Below are 23,747 nucleotides of genomic sequence, written 5' to 3'. Positions count from 1 at the left end.
GCCTCTATCAGATTCCAGTTCATTTGGATTTTTGAAAGAAAACTGTTATTTTACTGGAATTCAAGAAACAAGGTGCAGGCAGACGCTAGGAGTGTTGTAAGGCAGCCGTTGCACGGTATCACGCTGGATGTAATGAAAAAAAGGAAATGTCATCCGTGATAAGAGAGAAATGAGAAACTGCGCCCATTACACACGGAGTTATCACTGAAGAAGTGATGCTCCAGGGTCTGCCCGAGCAGCCTTACGCCTTGCAAATGCCCAAACAAGTCTGAAACGCTCAGATAAGCAGAAGCGATGAGAAGTGATAAAAGGCCTTTGAGAGTGATATGGAGAAATAGTGCAAAATAGGGACAATAAACATCGATTGTGATTGTATATGTCTGCTCAAGGAGTGTAGGTATGATGATTAGTCACATAACCATATAGTTTTAAGGAAATGCCTACTCTTCTTCCTCTAACAAAGGGGCTATTTATAAAAAGGATGAGAAACATTCCAATGTTATCTAGAGATCTCCTCGCTAAAGAAAATCAGATGATCGACAAGGACATGAATTAGCTGCAAACTTGCAAGACCACCACATTCCAGGAAAAGGACTGATAAGCTAATTAACATACGAAGTGAGAGTATGTTTAGGTTTAGGTAACGAATATGTATAGGCGTTAATTGAATATGCATTTGGTTTATTGTATAAATATGAGATGGTTCGTCACTTCGGGCATGCACGCTTGCGGAGGAGCGATCCCCGGTGCATCTGCGCGCAATAAACATACCTACTTTATAACTTTCGAGTTATAGAGTCTAATTCCGCACGTCAAGAGGAGCCAGAGAACGGACCGGGGAAAGGTACCTCCAGCACGTGCGAGAGTTCGGGTGGCGCTGAGCAGATGTGCGGTGGAAAATGCAGTTCGGTCGGTGGGAAGGCAAAGGCATCGGAGAGGTGTTTAGACACCAGTCCGACTAATTAAAACCTGTACCTTGTGGGGGATTTTTACTTGGAGATTCAAAAAACCGGGAGGAGAAAAAAAATGTTTACTACCGGCGGCAGGTGGGGAATCTCTTTGCATTTTTAAATACAAATTTTTTTTTTCCCCTTCCCTCCCCCGCTACCGTGCTTTCTTGACTCTCCTCCTTTTATCTCTAGCTCGCTCCAGCAGCCGGCGGCCGCCGCCCCCCCGGGCACGCCGGAGCCCCCGGACCCAGGTGAGGGTCCGGCCCCGCGGGGCGGCGCTGGGCGGGGCGCGGGAAGCCGGGGGGTGTCCGCGGCCCCGACCCCGGCCCCGGGCCGCCCTGGCGCCGCCTCCCGCCCGGGGGAAGGGCCGGCGCGGCGGGGGGCCGGCTCGGAGGGGCGGGTCTGTGCCGGGCTGCGGGAGCCGGGGCGGCCGCCTGCCCCCCTGCACGCCCCAGCACCGTACGGGGCGCGTCGGTTGCGGGGAGCAGCGGGCTCGCCGCCGGCAGCCATGGTTCGGTCACCCCCCGCGCCTCCCCGGGCTCCGCTGGCAGCCGGACCTGCCCTGCCGGGTGCCCGCCCCGCCCGGGAGAGCCGCCCCCCGCCCTGCCGCGGCAGGAGGACGGGCAGGCGGCGGCCCCACGGCGGAGGTAAGGGCGGCGGGACGGCCCCGGGGCGGTGTAGGGGCTGCCCCGGCTGGGCTGCTCCGGGCGGCGGCGGGTGCCGGGCCTGCCCCGCCGAGCGAGGGGGGCGGGTGGGGGGGCGAGCTGTGGGCCGCGGAGGGGGGCGCTGCGCTGAGCCAGACGCGGCCCCCGCCCAGCGGCACGGTGAGGGGCCGCCCCGGGGCCGTGCGGGGGCCGTGCGCGCCTCCTTCCCGCGGCCGGGAGGGGCTCCCGGGCAGCCCGGCCGGCCCCACGGCGCTTGGTGCCGGAGGTAGCGCCGCGCAGCCTGTGCTGACGGAGCGACCGCCGGCGGCTACCCCGGCTCCTGCGGCGCTGCCCCGGCCCACGCGTGGCCCCGGCGCCGCTCGCCCCGGCCAGCCAGGGTCGCCAGAACGGCGCTGGCGCTTCTGCTCGGCGCGTCCTGCGGAGCCGCCGCCGTTTCTGGATGCGGGCGCAGGGGCGGCTCGGGGAGATGCCGTACGGCAGCGGGCGGGCAGCGCCGCCGCGGGGCACCGCCGTGAGGGGCGAGCTGCGCCTGGGGCCGGTAACCACGCGTGTCGGGAGCGTCGCTTAACGTCCTGGGGGCCTTACTGTGCCGGGGCCGACCCCCCAGCCTCGCCGCATCTGCTCTGTTACCGGGCTGGCACCTTGAACAACACGCCCGGGTAGCGGGGACCCGGCGGCGGTGGCCGGTTTCCCAGCTTTGGCCACGCACCGAGCGGTCCGTACCGTGTGTGCCCAGCCGCGCAGACCCTCGTCCCACGGGAGAGCCGTGTGCGGCTGTGGCTCAGGAAGATGAGCTGGGCCACACGGCTGCAGGGGCTGGTGGGCACAGGGTTTCATTTTCCCCGAGTAGTTTATGATCCGAGACTTCTGTGGTACCTTGTGCAGATACAAAAGGTGCAGCAACCCCAGGGTGGGGGGTTGTGACTCTGACGTTCAGTACGTTTTGAAATATCGAGTGGAACTACCAGCATTTTTCAAGTTGGTTTTGAACTTTTACAAATAGCAGGTTCTTATCATGAGTTAACAGACCAGCACCAACTGGTAATTGTTAAATTTGTCTTGCATGGTAGGTTCTTTTTTTCTTCCTTTTCTTTTTCTCCTTTTCTCCTCCCCTCCCCCATGTGTTAGCTTGGTTATTTTTGTAAAGTAGTTGGAAAACTAGTTTCAACACCCTAATTGTAAGGGATCACCCCTTTCTATGGAGAGAAGATGATTCATTTCTTTGCTAAATGTAGGTCTGCGCCTCTTGCTTAAGCACATGGTTTTTAAGTGAAAGAATGATTGGAGCAGGATAAGGCAATGAATGTTCAGTTCTTGACCTAAAATGTAAATGGACTTCTAAGTGAAAGCCCCCCATGCGTGTTCCACCAGACTTATTTTGAAGTGTGTAACAGGTTCAAAACATGAAACACTAAGGAAAAAGTTGTGTTTTAAAGGTGACCTCTGCAGGTCTGAGTAAGTCTACTTGTGCTGTCAAAATGTTATTGTAACAGTATAATGGATTTCAAACTGGTTTAGCTGATTCATAACCTTTGTTTTGCCTTTTGCAAAATTGACCTGAGATATTTAAAGTTACTCTTACCCATGCTGTATCAGGACGAAGAGCCTGTTTAAACAGATGAAAAGTGATTGTTTTGTTCTGCTTGGTATTGTGTGGAGTTCTGAAAAGTTAGCAGTTGGATTCATCCACCCCTGGAATAATTTCATTTATTGGGCCCCAGTCCCTGCTGAGAACATTGCAGGCAACACAGTGCAAGCTGTGGATCCTCATCCTTTGGGAACTGGTGTTTAAAACCGCTCTGGAGGACAACTGCAGATGAAAAAGAAAACTAATTCAGTGCCTGAAGCATGCTAAACTGCATGGAGCACCTGGCTTATTTTTTCTGTTCTGTGCTAAAATGAGAGAGAGTGCTGTTTAGGACAGCCTGGGCACTTCATCTTTGACGATGAGTAGAGCAAACAGGTGGGTTCCTACTTTCAGCTTGCTGCCTAACATTCTGGGATCAGCCCTAACCTTTGTATTCACTATGTTCCCAGCAAACTGTTTCATTCATTCTGTTTCTGTAATCACATGTAAGTTTGCAGATGAAATGTAAGCCCCGCAGTATTTTGCTGCCTTGGTAATAACCCCCCTAAAAATATATTTATTCTGAAATCATCTTTTAGTGGAGAAAACCATCATGTGGTCTCAGAGTCTGGCTACCCATTTTCTTAGGTGGATGTGTGTAACAGGACCAAGGATAAAGAGTGCTTGTACCCCAGTGGACACTACAGGTGAGAGTTTTCTGTTCTGAATCCTGTCCATAACTCACTGTCCTGCATTACCTACAGCAGGTCATAGCTGGTGCTTGGTAGAAGATGTGTAGTTTTGGTTCGCACGGATGTTTAAGATTGAGACTAAGGTTCTAGGGTTCCTGCCTAGGAACCATGAGTTACATCTTTAAAGAAAAAGCAGTGAACTTTTGCTTTGAATAGCCAGGAAAATATGCATCAGTTCATGCAAGGAAACAGAGTAATTTCTGTAGTAATGAAAGCCAATTCAGGTCCTGGCCTTTGCAGAATGCTCCAAGATTTTAGGGTCCAGTGGGTATGTTTGCTAAGGAAATAGTTAAAAAGCGTAAGAGTGAACCTTGTCTTTTTTTCGGGGTAATAATTTATCACGGTACTTTGTTTCCAGGTACAACACTATTTATCCACCACCTAGTCTTCCTCTTCACGGTTTGCTGAAAAAAGAGATTGCAGTCTTGTTTTTTTTTAAGAAGTAATTCATAACGGGACCGCCACTGACTCCTTAATATTCAGCACCTATTTGAGTGCTGACATTCACTGTTGAAAACATGGTTGCCTAAACTTTTTTTGGCCTCGTCAAACCTACTCACGTAAGTAGGTCACATAGAATAGGCCATATGTGAGTGGGTCGCACTGACTGACTTACACAGGTGAAGTGAGGCATGTCTGGTTTTTTTTTTTTTTCCCCTCACTGGCATGTGGAATTAACTCTATAACTCAGTATAGATTATAAAGCTGGTATGTTTAATTCACCGGCGGGCATCAGGGTAGATAAATGCCCTGACTTCTTTGTGCACGTGTGATTTAAAGTATACATTCATACATCCTCAACAGATGCCCTATTTATATATATATAGAGAGAGAGAGAATCGGTTGGGTTAGGATAGTCTACTGAGAAGTCATTATCATAAGTTTCCTCCCATTTGCGCTTGCGCACTGTCTCCATGATGGTCATGGTGGTGGTTGAGGATGAAGGCTTAGCAGTCTCCCTCGCTCTGAACTTTTCACCTTCACTCTTTGCGCAGACTCAGTCGTGTCTCCAGTTTTTTCCAAACCATAAACCAGGACAGATCCAGTTTTCCTATCTCAAGGCACAGATGTAGATACTGGTGTCGTCTTATCGGCACACAGAGCGTCCCAGGTCCACCTTATCAGTACGAAGGGCCTCGGGACTGGGATAATTTGCAAAGTCATACTGTGAAGCTCCGCGCCTCATTTGCGAAGTCACACTACAAAACTCCTTTTTGCACGTACAATGAGAATTTTAATTATTCTAAGTTTTCCATATCCTATTAATCTAGTTATTGCTAAGCTTTCTATCACCACTGTGCTTGTAAAGTGTTGTTGGATTGCTCAAGGAATGCATTTTAAGGAAAACACTAAACTGAGACAGTGTGGTGGGTAAATTTAAAGTTTTAAGCATGGAGAAAGAAGAAGGAAATAAAAAGGAAAAAAGACACAGAGGTGTTACATTGGTAGGGAAGAGAGAGAAGCCAACCCACAGGCACGTAACGTGGGATGCAGCCCATGCCCCAGTCTAACTGCATTTTCCTTAGGCTTCTCACTGTAACCCTGCCCCGACAACGCTTCCAAAAGCTGTTACGTTGAGCCATAAATCCATATGCAAAATGGATGAGGCACATTTTCCAAAGCACCTTAAAAAACTGCGTGTGGGAAAATGGGAGGCCTCAGTGCCGCAGGATGTGGCATCACCCCTATGTATATGGTAATATTATTCACAAATACAGAGAAAGTCTCAAGAGGCTTGTCATAAAACAAGTTCTTAGCTGGAGATCTTGCAAGGGTTCAGAGCTGGCCTACTTGATTCAATAGTTTTCTTTCCCTTTTCTCTCTGTATATCAAGATTTCTGTGTGTGCATGTATACGTGTAGACATTTGAAGAAAGGGAGTATAAAAATTGGATGCGTTCTTTATCTTTCATGGAATATACGTGGGGATTTATTTAGATTAGCAGCAATGGGCTATGTATCTGTTCAGGTTTTTTTTATCTGTGGCCTGAATCTTACAGTAAAAATGTTCTTATTTTCCAAATCACATGAACGCCCAAGCACTGATGCTGCCCAGTACCTGAACGAGAGCAGTAGTTGCTGTGCTGGGTCATTGTGCCATTACATGAGACATGCTCCAGCTTGCGGGGGGGGGGGGGGGGGGGCAGGGAAGGAAAGCACTGCTCCCACTCAAACCAAGTACGTTTGCTGTATTTATTTGGATGTATTACATTCTCTATGATGATTTTGAAGCCTTTCCAAAGAACTGAATTCCTGTGCTCGATTAAAGAACACCTGCTCTACTTAATAATTAACATCCTAACATTGCTGAATTATGGAAGTTAAGGAAGAAGATGCACAGTGGGTGATTTGTATTGTTTGTACCGTACGTGTGTTTGTGTGTGCTCTATGTCTGTGCTTAGAAAGGGCAGTTTGGGGCAGGTTATGTGAAACCTCATACAAGCACAGTTCTTTGAACGCTGCTAGAGGCAGACTTTCACGGTATTAAAACACTGGAGGGGGGGAATCTGTCCAGGACTTTGGGCACTGTTTGAAGTATTTACACTGACTGAGGATAGTTTATGATTTTTTTTTTTTTCTTGGTGAGTGTCAAAAACTTGGTAAAGCAAAGGTAAGTAGAAACCAGGTAGGCTTTTCTTCAGTCCATTTAAGAGCAGTCCCACTAAGCTGTATGCTTAACTTACAGAACATATTTCAATTTTTTTTTTAACACATTGAGCACTAGGGCATGGCAATATTGCTACGGAGGGACATCTGCAAATAGTTCAATGGGTCGGTTCTCTGCTCACGGATGACTTATCTGTTAGCCAGAACTCACCTAGGTTTAGTAAGAAGGTGCATGAAGGACCGTGTGGTGTTTCAGGGAGAGGTGGGCTAAGAGAATAACCTCAGACATTTGAGGTACGTGTTGTCTTGAAAGACTGGGATTTTAATTTTTGTTACGGTGTGCTGTGGGATGTACAAGGGTTTGAAAAAGCTGCATCAAATGAGTGGCCAAGAAGTGTGTAGAGGGAGTCAAGCGGGGAAGGGCTGACCTACACCAGCATTATCCTGCTCCCTGGAGAGCGGGGAAGGTATTCCCAGCGTAGGGTGTGCGTGAGAAGTGTATGTGAGAGGTAATGAGGGGAATATCGGGCGTAAAGAAGAAAGAATTAAAGAGTGCGGTAAATGTGGAAAACAGAAGAGTTTACATACAGTGGCAGACGCAAGGTAAAGATGCTCAATCCCAGAGGAGCTGAAGTATCAGGCTGTGGATTTTACCCGTGAGTTGGCAGGCGTTTGGGATCGCCATGGGGCTGGTAGCTTGAGCAAGCCGGGAGCTGGGTACTTGAGAAGGTGTTTGCCTGGCAGGGCTCAAAAGGAAGACGTCTGGAACAGAGTTGTGGATGAAGTTTCATCAGAAAGGGTGAGCCCTGCGTCCTGCCGTGTTTATTTAGTGACTACATTGTACCAGTGAGGACATACTACCAACCTAGCCTGGGTAAGGGGAGAGAAAGAGAGGAGTCTCTTACAGAACCCAAACGTCACGTAGTTTAATGACAAAATAGACATGTAGGGACAGCAGAGGCATAGGAAAGAGGTCTCCCCCCGGTTCCCCCCACCCTCCACTCAATCTGGAAGAGTGATTGAATAAATTTAATAACCTTCATCAGATTTACTGTCAGAGATGTTGCATTCTTTAGGATGAAATGAATTTCTGGTGCAAAACACTAGCATGGGACCAAATGGCTGGAGTGTAAAACTCTTTGATTTATGATTTAGAAGTGGTTTTAAAAGTTCATTTTGAAGGGGATATTGAGTCGTCTTCGGCTTGTCTGCTTTTTTTTGATTTTTTTTTTTTTTTTTTATTTTTTTGGATTTTGAGATTTGATGTCTCAATCGAAATTAGCGATACTGTTTGTGTCTGCTTTGACTTGTACCTGTTTCTGCCTTCGTCTGGGAAGGTGGTTGGTGTTAGTTCTGTGTTTATGCTGAACGTGCAGAGAGTATGTGTGTTTTGTAATAGCTCACATAGCTGAGCCACACTGTGTAAAGCCCTAGCACTTTTGTTTCAGAACCTCATGTGGTTAGAGGTGCTAACAACTCTCTGCAACAGGAGCGCCTTTAACTGTGTGCAGTTGGTTGCAGCCCAGATGGTATTATTAGGATTTAGATGTGTCGTGGACATTTGGCAGGTGCCACATTTGGAGTCACAGTTATCTACAATTTGATTTACTCGATTGCGTTGCTTAATTAGCATGGTTTAGTGTGATTTATTTTTTTTTTTAAGCGTAGCCTTTTGTAACGTAACAGTTACTTTGTTATTTGGTGTTTCCATCTGCCATTCCACCCTCCATGCTTTCTAAACCCTGACTACATTTCAAATAATAAAGTACTCTTCCTGTGTTTTCAGGATATTTTAGGGCTCATTATGAATATAGAGAAACAGCAAAAAATGTTTTGCTTTTAACTCAGATTAGGTAGATAGCAATTGGTAAGATTAATTATTATAATTTAAATTATCATATTATCATCTACACAGGCAAAGAGCAACATCAGTAACCTTAGAGCTATATGATAATAGCTATGCATAATTAGATTTAATTACTAATTGTATGTAATTCTACACAGTAATAAAGTGAAACTACTGGTGATGTTACTAAAAGTTGTATTTCTTTTGCCTAGTGTCTACAGGTGTGGGACAATTTTTTGGAAATGCTACTTAATGATTCTAAACATAGCAAAGATCACCAGGCCTGTGCTGCATCTTTTCAGCTAGTAGCAAGGAGAGGGCCAGTTCTGCAAAGAAGTGCAGTTAATAAAGGAGAAGGGACACAAGGCTGCAGAAAAGCATCTTAAAGGTTAATAATGACAGTAGTGGAACAATTTAAAGCTTGACAACTAAAAGAGAATGTAATGTAGGACAATTAGAAGACAGCATGTGAACAGGATACACCAGTAATCGGCACAAAACGTGATGTCCTTTTGCAAATAGTCGTGGCCGTATATACCTTTGCTCTGGCACTGGGATATTCGTAGAGGTAACTTGGAGTCTGACTGCAGTGAAACAGAGCTTTTCCAGGGGCAGGTACCCCTGACTGTTGGTGCTGTCTGTGCACCCAGGCAGAACACCCTGTCTGCTCAGTTCTGCTGTGGTGAGATGTTGCTGCTATTAACTCCAGAGCTAGTTCCAGTGTCTCCATGCACTTGTAGCCCTGAGCTTTGTAGTTTTAGCCCTGTTTGACAAATGCATGCTGATTGACAGCTGAAAACAGCTCGCTTATGCTTTCTGCTGCTCCTAGAGAGGGGTCTTGTTCACCCATCCAATGCATCGTGGTGGACCTATTTGTATTTTGATATCATTACAGGTTTTGCTCCCTACGTGTTGTTTTATGGACAACAAATAATACATGAGTGTGGGGTGCAAAGGGAGGAGTTACGTGGAGGGATAGTTTGATGTACGGTGCACCCAATTCATGCTGAGAACGATACTCCAATGTATTTAATTGGAAACTGAAGGCTCTATTTTTAACATAGTAGAAAACTCTGGAAACCTGCCAGAGCAGGCAGCATCCTTTCAATTAAGCGTAGTCCAGGCCACCCACCTGAAAATCGTACTTTCTCTTACCCTCCACATTGATTCTTGGATCACCTTAAGTAGCAGCTTTGTTAGAAATTACTATTTTTCATATTCCAAAGACTGACAAACCGAAGCTGTAGTTGACCTGTGGTAAGTTGTACGTTAGGGAATGGGCAGATGCACGGTTTGAGCCCAGCTCTCCAGCCGACAGGGCTGGTGGGTAATTTGGTAAACCAGACTTAGTGTCAGATTGCGTTCTGTAGCCCAACTGAAACTACTAGATGGCAGAAGCAAGACTACAATTCGAGCTACTTGAGGATTTATTTTTTCATTATTTTTCGTGGGAGTGTTAGTGTAAACCTCCTGCCTTGTGCTTGCACAGAAATCCTTCCAAATGCAAACGGAAGGTTGTCTTCAGGTAGGGTTTCATGTGGAAGCAGCCTGCTGTGGGAGGTGTGAACTTCCACAGCCTCCAGCGGTAGGAGTGTAAAGACTGCAGCAGTAAATGGGGTTGGTGGTAATATTAAGTAATCTGCAATCAGCAAAAATCAGTCTTTTTCTCTGTACAGAGACCAACCACATGTGATCTTGATCTAGCTCTTGGGCTTGTAGTGATATGGTATTACTCAATTACTGTTTCTTCTGTTATTAATGCAAAATAAGCAACAGGACAGAAACGCTAAGTGTGGCAGTGCTGTATGGAGTAAGTGGTATTTACACCTAATCCCTTTTGTCATTACATATGTATTCAGATTGCGAAATTAAGCTGTATTTAAGAAATGCCTTATTCAAAAACATGATATGGCTGTTTCTGGAGGAGTTCTCCTCCTGTTTCCTCCTGTTCTTCCCAAAGCAGTAGCCCAGCAGTCAATCCCAAGTGATGCGTAGGCATAGAAAGAAGCATTCAGTTGTTGAACAGTATTTTTCAGCTGTTCTTCATCACTGGGAAAGACTAACAAGCTGGTGGGAAGTGTAATGTCGGAGAGTAACTCTTTAACAGCATAATCCAGGGGATTTTTCTTTAAAGCCAAAACTGAGAAACTGAGGGGAAAAGGTTCTGGTTGTGTTGTGTGATTTCTGCATAGAGTGTTTCACTGAAATGATCCTCTACGTAGAAATTGGTGCTGTGAGCAATCTTGCTTGTACTGTATCTGTACCACCACTGGTGTGAAAAGCTGGTCACAGGGTTGTGCTCCTTCAGAAACTGCCCTGGCAGTGGTGAAACTTTTTTTTTTTTTTAAAAAAAAAGGATGGGTAACTTATTGCAGTAATAATAATCAGTGTGAGCAGGCATGAGCATATTTTAATACCATCTGCTGGAGGAAGAGATGGTCGTGGTAAGACTAACACGGTGCAGCATTATTAAGCTCATTCAGTAAGGATGGTACATTCACTTTGGTAAACTGCAGTGAACGGTCGTGCTCACAGATGTGAAACCCTGCCTCCCTCCCGTCCCCACTGGCACCTCCATTCGCAACAGCAGGAGCTTTGTGCAAAGGTCAGAGGAGGTCTCTGACCTCCATGCTGTTCTTAAGCCAAAGGCTCGTTAGGCGTGTGGTCCTGTAGTGCAGTTGGTAGCTCTCAGCCTGGAAGCTAAGGGTACCAAGGACACCGTCTATGGCTTCACAGAGAAGATAGTCAAATACATTAATTTTTCTTAAAAAGATACATAAAAATCAAGGCAGACTCCAGATACATCCAATGATTAATGTTAGGATTTATCCCCCATCTCCTTAGTGGTCAACAGCTCTATATATCAATAGGGAAGGACCTGAGAAGTTAGTTGTCTGTGGCTTCCTGGGGAAACCAAAGCCACGACAGTCTTCACAAATTTCTACGATCTTCAGGAGCATTTAGTTTCTCTTCGGAATGGACCTGTCCAGTCAGGCGTGTCAGAAATTCAGTTGTCCTCACGGTGGTGCTGGGAAGGACCATCTCCACCGTAGACTTCAGCGGACGAGCATTGTGTGCAGGCAGTTTTCCACCGTAAGCAAGTGGAACTGTGGAGTGTTGAATGATCTCTAGGACACGCTGTGAAATCTTCACAAAGTTTCCACAAGCTTTTCTCTTCCCTAGCACTAAAATAGGTTTGTACACCTGGCAATTTTAATAGGAGCCATCGGGTTGTCACTCGTATACTTTCTGTATTCAAAACCAGTGCTTTCAGTTGTTTTTTCAAAGCATCACGTTATAGATACCGTATTTCTTAACTGGTTCCTGCATTTGCCTCTTCATCAGCCACTAGAGTAATGAATTTGCTGCGTTATTCAGAGCTGAGTACTGTCTCAGCACCAGCAGCTTTCCAGGCCACTCAGCTAAAGAGGAGCTGCTTGAAGTCTTTGATAGCAGTTATCCTTGACTTCTTATCCACTTTTTGACGATTATGATGATGGATTTTATTATTTAGGATGATGATAGATCATATTCATTGGACAAGTATTAGGTTGGTTCTTTGTCAAATTATAGATGAGCCCTGATCTTGCGAATGTGTAATTATGGGACTAACCATGCCTGTGAGTAGGTCCACTGCACTCACTTAAGTGTTTGCAAATAGCTAGTTACCATGTTCTCGGTGTCCCATAACGAAATTCCCTCTCCTGCTGTTTTACGACATAGAGGAAAACTGGTTTGGGGGGTGTGTGTTTAGAAAAGTAATTTTTTCTCATATTTGGCAATAACAAGTCATATGATCATTGCCAACTGCAGCTGACAAAGAAGACACAATGAATTGGAAAGTCATTTTTAATAACTAGAAACCGTTAGGCATCATTGAAGGAAAGCACCTCTTGTATCAGAGTGACAGATGAGTGCCCTGTATATCTATTTCTTGTTAGAAATGCCTGTTTATAAAAAAGTTCCCTTCCAACCCTTGAAAAGAAAGTACAGAAAAATGGAAAGCCAACAAATAAATTAAAAATAAAATTTATGTTCATAATTTAAAGAGTAAATGTTAATAGAATTAATCAAAATGAAATAGACTTATTTTCAAATTGTATTTAATTTTACTCCAGAGTTTTGTTTTTAAACCCTCTTACATTTTAGTTTTAATGTATTTTGTATGAAGCAATAATTTTTTAAAAATCTCTTACACATTTTGGTGATGTTACAGGTGAAGCTTTTATATAGTTTATGTTTTCATGTAAAACCTGAAAAATAAATTTTTTATTTTTAGAACAGGACACTAACTTAGAACATTTGCTGCTGTTGAGAGCTTGTCTTTCCTGCTCCTGCCATAGCATTTAACTGGGAGTATATGAAACTAATGTAATGCAGCCACTTGGTTTTCTGGCTGCCATTCCACTGAGTTTCTCGTTTTAATCACTCAGGCTTGCCCTATAAAAGATGAAATATCAAAGTTTTTTAAAATGTAAATATGCAAAGTCCTTTAGCAGTGATTCCTTCTTCCTTCAGCCCTATAATAAAAATACAAAAAGTCTGCTGATAGGACTATACTTGAAAAATGCTTCTGAGACCACTAAATCGGAACAGTTTCACTGATGGAGATTGAAAAAAAAATTTTTTTTCACCCACTCCATCATGTGGATATATTGTAACTGGGTAATGACCGCATGAAGTGATGCAGAAACAGAGCTGCTGTTAAGGTGATGGTTTTCCTTTAGCGAGGGATTTTGCTAACTGGCCATGTGTAAGTGCCTGTTTTAAGATTCCACCCCAGAGTATATATTTGGCTTGACTATGTTGTGAAATGACATCCATAGGACACTGATAGCACAAACTTTCCATAAAATCACATCTTCATGTGTCTGTCTGAGAAAAAATTTCTCTGCTGATGGTTTCAGTGCCTGGGCACCAGAAGGGGAGGTGGTGTCTGCACTCTTGAAAGGACACCAGTCTCATTTGGACCCCAAAGTCTACACAGAGTCAGTTCATCCGCATGAATGAACCGTTCAGCGTGTATTTTATTTGAAATGCTATAGCTGTAGAAAAAAAGAAAAAAAAGCGTTTTCAAGAGTAATTTTGGCAACGTGTTTTATTTGTGTCTTCAGGATGTTGACCTGAAAGCATGTCAGGAAGCTTTGGATCACTGCTGTCCATGCCAAGGAGATGATCAGCTGGAACTGCAAGAGAAGGAGGAAGAAGACATAAATCAAGTAAATAATGGAAAAAAGGAAAGAAGGGAAGACTGAAAAGGAAGTGAGGAAGGCTATAGGTCTTATATAGAGGTAACATAGGGATAGAGAGTGGTGAAAGAAAGGGGCGAATTGTGTTGAAAGGAATATCTGATTTCCTTTTTTCATTTGGAGTGTACACCTGGTACATCTTGAAAATTGCTTCCCCCTCTAGTATAGTTTATGTAGTTAAAATGGTGTAAGGTTTACAGAAGTGACTTGCAACTGACTATTTTTCAATTTGTTTTTATTTTCTCCATTGTGAAGATGTTGTGTTTGTGGGCACAGATTTTTTTTTTTTTTTTTGCCTACAGATGCTAGAGATGTGGATGCTAAATTATGCTGCTTTCACCATTTATGTAAAGCTTGATGTTCAGGTGCAGATTTACATTTGGGAGACTGGATTGCTCAGATCTTAACATGTGTATTGTAACTAGAAGGCAGAGAAATAATCTTAATGGTGTTAAAGCAAAACAGGTACACTTTGGGTTTTGTTCTCTCTGAAATCTACAATGAAAAGAACATCTAATCTTCTTGAGACCTTGTGAGAAATGACAACACCGATCCGGGTTTCTCATTGGCTCGTCTGTTTGCCACTGCCCTGGCAGATAGGCTTTGAAAAAATACTTGATTTTTACACAGTTTTGGGTAGATGCAACCTCAGAGAGGAGGAAAGCCACAATCCCGTTGTTGTGGGGCAGAGCAGAGATGCTCCTGCCATGGGGTTACTCCTCGTTCTAGCGACGTGACATCTCCCCTCGGGATGAAGGCTTGATAGCGGGGTCAGCAGCGGTATTTGACTGAGCTGTGCTCTGTTTTCTCTTGGACTTTGATTTTTACTTCCTTTTGGTTAAAATAACTGTGCTTTACAAAGTGTTTTTGTTTCTTCTGTCACAGAGAAACCACAACCATCTATATTCCCTTCTCAGAGGGCTATTTACAGCTTCTGTCATCGCAGATGGAAAACTTGCTAGAGGTAAATGAGAAAACACATGTATTACTAATAGATTGGAATACAGTCGGTGATTACTGGATAATGACTAACTCTGTTTTATCTAATAAAAAAACACCCAGGGAATATATCAGCAAATCAATGCAGTAAAACTTACCTGAAGACATTAAGGATACTACTATCTACCTTTTACAGCCGCTTTCATTGGCTCTATGTGAAAAATTTTCCCCAGTAACTTGTCTGGATTTGAAAGCTACAGCGTCCTGCTTTTCCTGTGACCTGGTCTTCAAAGTCAGATGCAGCCACTGGACAACTTAATTAGTTCAACTAGTAATTCTCTTGCTGAAACCAAATGCCAATTCATATTTATACAGCAGCTCTTGGTGTGTTTCTCTAGAGCAACTATCAGCCATTAAGCATTTGTGGTGAAAGATTGCTGTTGTCATAAATACTGGGTCAAGTGCTTAGACGTGTACTACCCTCAAGAAGAACAGACCCGTCTTTGCTGCAAATCAGGTCAGTCAGCTTTAGCAGCAAACCCATTTTTTTTCTTCTTTTTTTATCCTCTGGGCTTCTGATACTATCGTTTACTTTCTAGGTGATCATCTTCACAAAAAACAATTGTTATCTTAATTGGAGTCTCCCTCCTCTCCCACAGCTCGTAGCTGCAGTCATTAACCATGAAGCTACTCCCTACATTCCTTTTTTGCAATAGTCCAAGTGCATCTTGCATGCACTTCCCATTGCAGGAGCCTGCCAGGATCATTAGTGTTTTCCGAATAACTTCATGGTTATCTTTGAAACACCTAGTTTTGGGAATTTCCAGGTTGGATAGTGCCTCCTAGCCCATAAATAAGCCTCCTCCTCTGTTCAGCTTTGGTAGAAGATTGCACGCTAAGGTTCAGAAATTCAACTGTTTAGTTTTCTCTGTTCCTTTCATAATTTGGAAGGAATTTGGCTGTAGCTTTTATGTAGCTATAAAAATACACGGTTGCATATTTTATGTAAGACTATTAATGCACTGCCATCTTGTGACAACCTATCTGGTGAAAATGGATTGCTTGTTTCTTCCAGGTAACAATTCTTTACAGTGGGGGGGATTTTTTTTAATAGTTTAATTGTTAAGAATATTTATTTTCAAGGGCTTAATTGAAAATACCAGCTTTATCTCACAGGCTACAGGCGGTCTAGTATAAGGTAACTTCCTAGGAGAAATAAGGCAAGACTTTTTTTTTCAGTTACCTGAGCTCCCAGTAAGCACAGTAGAGAACTTAAGACATTCTGGTCATTATGGTCCGTCATTCCTTTCCTGTGGAAAATGCTTTTTACATTGTCTGTTCAATGAACAGCAGTCAGAAAAGCCCTTTCCTGCATCAGTGTAGGGATGCTTAGCTATGGAGAAATCATATCATATGCTTCCTACTTGATCTATTTACATTCCCAAGTTTTTATGACTACTTTGCTTGTCTTCAAGTGCTCTGACATAATCTTGGGCAGTGGCTTTGTACTTCTAGGACCCAGCAAGTATATAACACAGACCCACAAAAGGTGGGCCTTGATGCTGCTGCAGCACTTGTTTGTTGTCTGGACTTCAGGGCTGAGGCATCATACAGCAGCTTTATTTTTGTAAAAGAAAAAATGAAGAGTAATTTAAAAGTCAAAAGACATCCACAGAAGGTGTGATCTGGGGGGGGGGGATGTTTGCTCCAAACTGATTAGTAAAGAGTTGAGAGCTGAAATCAGAATGCGATAGACCTGAGTTCAGAAGGAGCTAAGCCAGTGCGGCAGCTCACAGCCCCGAAGGCTTTATAAACTGTGAAAGAAAAGCAGTGAGACTGTGACAGTATGATCTTAACCTTCCTGCCCTCCTCCCCTCTTTTCTTACACCGCTGTTCCCACTGGCTAACTCCTGAAGGTGAGCTATTTCTCTTCTTTACAAGGTTAATTTTATAACTGTTCAGCATCTTGAACCAGGTCACCATGGAATTGATTGATTATCAGCACCACAACCAGGGAAGGCTCAGGACTGCTTCTCCTAGGAGGACCCTTTCTTAGACCAGATCCTTGTAACATGTAGGCTGTAGTTTGATGTACACTTAGCAACAGTCCCATTTCTACTTCTCAATACTCATCCGTCCCACACTGTCCTTTGTGAGTCCTCCTCCCGTCCCTCCAGTCACGTTTCTCCTGCCCCCTTCCTGCTTCCTCTTGCTGTATGCCAGCATGGGTTATGCTTTGTACAAATGGGAAACAATATTCAGGATAGCTAGAAGAAGAGTTTAACATGCAAAATTTTGACTTTAATAGAGTCAAATAGTGGAATATTAAAAAACAAATTAATCAAGACTGTGTAAGTGAGGGATGTAGAGGCATTAATTTTATAAAAGATCCCTTTTTTTCCCCTCGTCATCTTTTAGGTGGATTTTCTGGAAGATATGCAAGTTGCTACTTCTAGTAGAAGCCAAGACCCATCATCCTCACACCACAATATAAGTTTCATCCAGACACATCACCAGTGTTTCAGTCCTCGTGATGCCACGATACTAAGTACAGACTACCCCACTCAATCAAATTCAGAAACACATTTACAAAGGCAAGAGTCTTTTCCTCAGTCAACCACTAATATCACAAATCCAGAATCATTACTTCATGGGTCGGATCTGACGGGGCTGTTTTCAGTTGATGACATCAGAAACCTAATAGCCCCTGATGGTAATTTTGATGAAATTAAATTCATGGTTTTGGCTTTGGAGGAAGGCTTTCATCCTAGAGAAGTTTCTCAGCTCTTTGAAGAAGCTGGCTCAGATTCAGGACTGTCTTTGAATTCGAATCATAGCACCACCTCTTACTCAGTCTGTAGTGAAGGTGCTTCTGGGTACACCAGTGATGTTAAATCTGCTTCTTCACATGGCTTAGGAGCTGTTGGTAGCCATTGCCAAGAACACACTAAATATGGCCACGTGGAATATCCAGGTGATTCAGAGTGTTCTGGAGAAGCGACACTTGAGCAGTTTCTTCATACCCACACTTATAATCAGCTGCTAGGTCAACCAGCATCCACTCCAGAGCATCATCAACAGATGCAGACGAAGAAACCAAACAAAGTAAAGGGTAAGTGCCACAATTCTACTGATACAAACCTTAGCAGCGACGAATGCCATGCAGAAGCTCTGAGAATACCGTTTTCAGATGATGAAATTGTGAGCATGCCTATGGACTCTTTCAAAACCTTGCTAGCAAAGAACCACCTGACAGATACTCAGGTATTACTTCTACGTGACATCAGACGAAGAGGAAAAAACAAGGTCGCAGCTCAAAATTGTCGTAAACGCAAACTGAATGCAATTCTTAGCTTGGAAGAAGATGTGTGTAACCTTCAGACACAAAAGGAAAGCCTTAAAAAGGAGCACTCTCAGTGCAGCAGATCAATCAGGCAGATGAAGCAAAAATTAAACAACTTGTACCGTGACATTTGCAGTAGATTGAGGGACAACCAGGGTAGACCTGTTAACCCACGCCAATATGTCATTTGTTGCCATAGCGATAGCAGTGTTTTCATAATGCCCAAACACTTTGTCACATCAAAACAGAAACAAGACAACAAAAAAGAGCAGAAACAAAAATAAGATGGCTGAAGATCTATTAGGTTTTATTTTCCTGAAAGCATAACAATATTTACGTGAAGACCGGAGGTCATTGACTAAAATAATACACACAGAAAAGACTACATTTGAGAAGACTGGATGTTCAAGGGTCTGGCAAACCCAACTGACTGATCTGTTAGAAGGGCTACCAGCTGAGGCTTCCAGAATGATGAAATCTCTTTTAATTAGAATTAAAGGAGCTAGGCCATTGGTGTAAGCGTAGTTATATAGACCTGTGTAAAACTAGGAATTCTGGCGATGGGGGAAGGAGGAGAGCATTAATGGGGAAAAAAAGCAAGCTTTAGATCAAAGATACACGTAGAAGAAAAATGTGGTTTCAGTACCTGATTCTTCATACACAAAGTGACCTTATTTTATTCTTTTTTAGCACTGAAAGAAAAACTGTAGCGCAATTTAATCTTCACCTTAAATTCACTGTGGGTTTATGTATTCCTAAGAGATACTCTGTGCTTTGCATTTGTTCAGAGCTGTTCTGCTTTTCCTAGTTTCCCTTTGAGGAGAGAGGCTGAGGAAGCAATTGCATTTTTGCTTATTGCTTTCACCATCATGGCTCCAAGCAAACATAACATGCCGGTTAATTTTACACTCGTATGGAACATCTGCAAATAGATTCTGAAAAATAACTTGTATCTGATTCAATATTTTCTTACCTTCATCCTCTGCAACTGAATCATTCTCAGCTTTTCTTCCATGAAAGTGAGTAACGGTGAATGAGTTCCCCGTCGTTTCCTGGTTTGTGATACATTTATTTGTGTACCTTCCCTCTTCTCCCCATTTGGATACATTCCTGGAAAAGTACTGAAGTTTTTCCTTTTAACTTTTTAAAACTGGTATTTTTAAAGTATCTTCAATGTTGTGGATTATTTTTTTTTGTCTCCCTAAACCTTCAAAGTAAATTAAACTGAAGCAAATTGCTATTTATCTGTACTTGTGATAATGAGGTTACACTCCAACAGTGGCTTGGAATGAAGAGATGAACTTTTGGTTTTGATATTTATTTTTACTATGAAGAAGATGACATTTTATTCACTCTCATGCTTATTCACAACACCTTATCCTTTTCTATTTTACAACCTGAAAAGGGTCTGGAAAAAAAGATGGCCTAAAAGGCATGTAGTGAATTATAAGGAATGTTAGAAGTATACTAGTTCGTAAGATATTGAAAGAATTACTAACAACTAGATAGCAAGAAATACTTTTTATATCTTTTATGAACAAAATCCATTAAAAGAAAATCTCATTGATTATGGGATGATGACAACATAGCAACTTGATGATCAGGTATGTCAGAAAAAGCACTTGCACCAAACACAGGAAAACTACACATACATGCAATACAAGTTTAAATGCCAAATTATCCCTTTTGAAGAAATAAACTATGCCACTAGCATGTAAATAATGTTTGTTTGCTCTTGTGTGCACAGCACCTGGTAGCATCGAGTGGTTATTTTCTAAAAAGAGCGCACTGCCTCAGAACGCACTGAATTACCGATAATGAAAAGAGCCAGTTTGAACAGTTTCCTCTGCATTTTATATTAAAAGATTTCTTTAAACAAACACATGCATCTTACCAGTTTTGCCACAGCCTCAAATTGATAGAGTAAATTCATAGTGGAAACTTTCACTAGTGAGGCCCTGAAATTTCTTGCTGTTGGTTGAGCATCAGTGTGAAGCATCTCCATCCTAACTGGTATTCACAAGGCATTTATTTAATTGATAGCTCATCAACCAAAACATGCCACAGGTAACGGGTACATAAAATTAATTGTGACCTTTCTTTCTAGTTCCAGGAAAAATAAAATAGTACGTTTGAGTGAGCACAATTCTCATCTTTTAATTAAGTGACATAAACATTTTAAAGTGCATGCAGGTAGCCTTTGCAGGACCAGGTCTAAGTGGCCCACGTGCACACATTCTGACAAGATAGGCCTATAACTGATAAAGCCAGAAGCCCAAGTATTTCTGTTTTAGAGTCTCACAAGTTTCTACAGTCCTATGAAGGAGGGGAGAAAAAAATATATATTCTTTTTTAAAATTAAAAATGGTTAAACCTCCTGATGCCCACTCATTTAGTAGCATTAGAGAGCAAGTTCTGGGGATTCTGCAGACGAAAGCCAGCTACTAGTGGAATAAAACATACACCCAACTGAGGAACAGTTGCATGGTTACATTTTGGCACCTGCTGAAAATGGGGAACCACGCTGAACTCTTTCAAGCAATCCCAATAGGAAGTAGCATGCTCCAGCTGAAGCATAGAAAGCAGAGACATGGGCCCCAACCCCATCCCCTTACCTGTGTATCTGCACATTGGAAAGTTATCACGAACTGCCCTCTGCCAATTACATTCATTATTGTTCAACAACTGTATTTCTACGAAGAAATTTACATATGGATCACAGTTTCTGAGAACACAACTAGCAACTGCACCCCTAACACAACCCTCTCGTGTGAATTTTGGGTGGACTGTGAGTAGTGCCAATGACACAGACAGAGCATCAGGGCTGGATGCACTACGTGATTTTCTTAAAACCTTCAGCTACCCACCCACAGAAAAGACAAAAAACTGTAGGCAGAATTCAGGATGATGTCCTGTTTTTTCCATTTTAGTAGACCACCATTCAATTTCACCTAAAAACTGCCGACACTTTTGGAAGTGTCTTCCCTTTCCGTGACTAGCCTGTTTGAAACCCACGCCCCAAAAACCCCCAACCAACTCCAAACATTGCCTTATCTTGCTTACACCTCATTTTTATGACCTTGTAGTGTTAAAAGTTAGGCTAGACAGATAAGGAAAGAGGTTTTATAGCAAGACTTCCTCCCAAGACAAAGGGTTCCAGAAGCTACTTTTAATATGCTTCACGCAACGGCCTTGGACTGCATTTTTAGCTACATACAAAAATAAGACACTGTACAGGAGTTGAGCAGCAATTCAGGAAAAGCATTAAATAAAGCTTTTAACTGAAATGATTGTAAAAGAGGGGAAACCCCTGACTACAGTCAATCTTGGCTTTCTTACTGGTAGATCTAACTTTCAAGGAACTGAAAGCCCAAGCATGCAAACCGGGAACTAGCATTGTGTAAAAAGACACAACGTGGTATCAGACTTACTAGGGCTGCATCCTACCTCACTTGAATACTCAACATGGAGAAAAAGCATCTCCCTAAAGTAGGAACAATGAAAAAAACACTAAGACTTGCGACACTGCTACAAAACTGCAAAGCCGAGGATTGTAGATGTAGCTGTTCCTACGGCATCACAAAATGGAAATACCAATGTGGGAGCTCTCATTAAAATATCGTTCCCATGGTAAAGCTATTAAGTAGTCTGTAACATTTGCGTGGTAAAATGAATGAGAAGTAAGAGGTTATCTGCAAGAGGTTAGGAAAGGTTGAGTAAAAAGGCGAAACAGTGGGTGGCAAGGAAATCACAAAGCATACACATTAACTTTCCCGTTACTGCCAGCAATGCCACGCATCGGCACTGCGGAACAGCATCAGCACTTCGACCCATACCTCTTCTAGAGAAGCATCCATTAGAAACAAACCCAAGTTTACTACTTTAAACCAGCCCTCCCCTCCCCGCAGAGGCAACGCGTCCTGCTGTGCAACTCCACTTTCGAATGACCACCAACAGTCCTGCACTGCAGCGCAGCTTTAGCTTTGCGTTCGCTTTATTCAGTAGAGCTGGCTTTTTACAGAAGCTAAATTGTACGAGTGAAGACCATCCCTGCTCAAGAGCTTACAATCTAGTTTAAATGGGGTAACTGGAGTAAGACGCTTCAAAGGACAAGGCAACTTCATCAAGATCAGTTTGTCTGTTTTAACAGCTTGTTATTTGCCCCAAAATACACACACTACATTTGTATCTCATGGAGCCACCAGTACGGTTCCAACATCTCGAGTGCAGAGCAGGCAGAGGCCTATAAATAAGGCAACAGGACACTCGACACCAGGTATAGTGCAGTACTGTTTATTAAATAAACCAAACTGAGATGACACGTGTAGCCATGTGAAATCTTATTACTGTAGCACACCTCGCTGAAAGCATTGCAGCAACTTGATAGCTGCTACAACAGCTACTAAGACTCCATTAACCGCATCAGCCATTGATTTTCATGCAAGAATGCCCAGGAACAGACCAAGAAAGACCAGACCAAATAAAAGCGAGGTGGGCAGGAATCATGTGTTGGCAAGATCTTGGGGGAAACAGCAATTTTCTGGGACTTGCCCAGTCACCTTGTTCATACAATGGAGCAGCACGGGAGGTCACACGAGCTAGTTCATAAACTACATGGTCCCCAAACACTGGCGGGGAAGTAAGAACACTGTTTCTTACTTCATCGCACTGTCGGGCAAGTCACACAGCCATTTAAACACCGTTTACTTTTACTGTTGATAAAGAAAGCTGTTCTTGCTTCATGAACCGAGTAACTTCTAAAAACACTGAAAACTTCTGCTGCAACGCAAACCAACACTAGCTGCAATCAAGAACCGTTAAAGGGACAGACAGGGTGACTTCTAGTAAAACAACCGTTACACAGGCAAACCCTTCCGTTACACTGCGATGCGTTCCTACCGTATCACTGTGTATGAGTGAGAAGAAAAGGTGGCATCTCCCTTACTGGGGGGGGGGGGGGGGGGAGAGGGAAGTAACAGCAGTATTATGGGATTCCACTTGCATCACAAACCTGAAACGCTACAGCTACAGTAGGGAATGTGCTGCTCCAGTATGTTCTCAGCAAATCGTCCCCTTTCACAAATGCAGTCAAGTTGCCAAAACAAACTCGGCTGACAGCCCCTTCAAAACTCGGATCTATGGGGTTTGGGGGGTGCTTTTTCTTCCCCAGAAGTAGCATGATTTCATCCCCAAGGTAGTATGCACATTCATTGTCAAACCAGAAGAATGCAGTCTTCTTCCCTACACGTGACAATGTTAAATTCCTGCAAGTTTTACAGTATTGAGAGCAATTTTTCACATTTCCCTTAACACTTTCAGCACCTGAAGCGTAAGTAGTAGAAGTGGATGAGACTCAACTTGCATTGTAAGTAACGCAGACAACACAAAGTCTGAGCAGCCAGAACCCTAGTACTGACCTCTCTTCGCCACTCCATAAACACAAGCCACACATTGTAGTTTGCTCCCATACCAGTTACCAACAAGCTGGTTGTCTTCCACATTCTTCACTCAGTTTATAAAGTGTTTGCTGGGGGCAAGCTGGGCCTAGTACCAACAACCTCATCCTCGGTTCTTAGTACACTCAAACATCCTGACCAGCAATGCCACCGTTACTTTCAAAACAAAGTCTGCAGAGTGACATAAAAACCAACTACTTAGAAATAAAGTATACATTGCCTACAAATTGACGACCAGTAATTAACCACATGCTGGTTTTTATTTCAAGTTGCTGGCTTTCAGTGTTCAGTTGACTTAAAACAATGATTTCCCTCGCTGAATTCATCAGTGAACACTGCGATTGTCACTTGCCTCAATTCTTAGGCACATAGCA

At 43.3% G+C, this 23,747-nt stretch overlaps 1 protein-coding gene across 1 annotated transcript; it reads left to right on the top strand.

Annotated features, from left to right (window-relative positions):
* The first annotated feature begins 1,680 nt into the window (after positions 1-1,680).
* NFE2L3 (NFE2 like bZIP transcription factor 3) lies at positions 1,681-19,084 on the top strand. Its single transcript, XM_080383153.1, is given in 5 exon segments — positions 1,681-2,153; positions 13,501-13,605; positions 14,521-14,537; positions 14,539-14,599; positions 16,993-19,084. Coding segments are annotated over 5 exon segments (1,491 nt in total). The 5' UTR covers positions 1,681-2,054; the 3' UTR covers positions 18,202-19,084.
* Positions 19,085-23,747: the final 4,663 nt, after the last annotated feature.

The sequence above is a fragment of the Falco punctatus genome, assembly GCF_963210335.1.
Source record: "Falco punctatus genome assembly, chromosome: 4".
Lineage (NCBI taxonomy): Eukaryota > Metazoa > Chordata > Aves > Falconiformes > Falconidae > Falco > Falco punctatus.
This window is presented reverse-complemented; position numbering and strand designations above follow the sequence as displayed.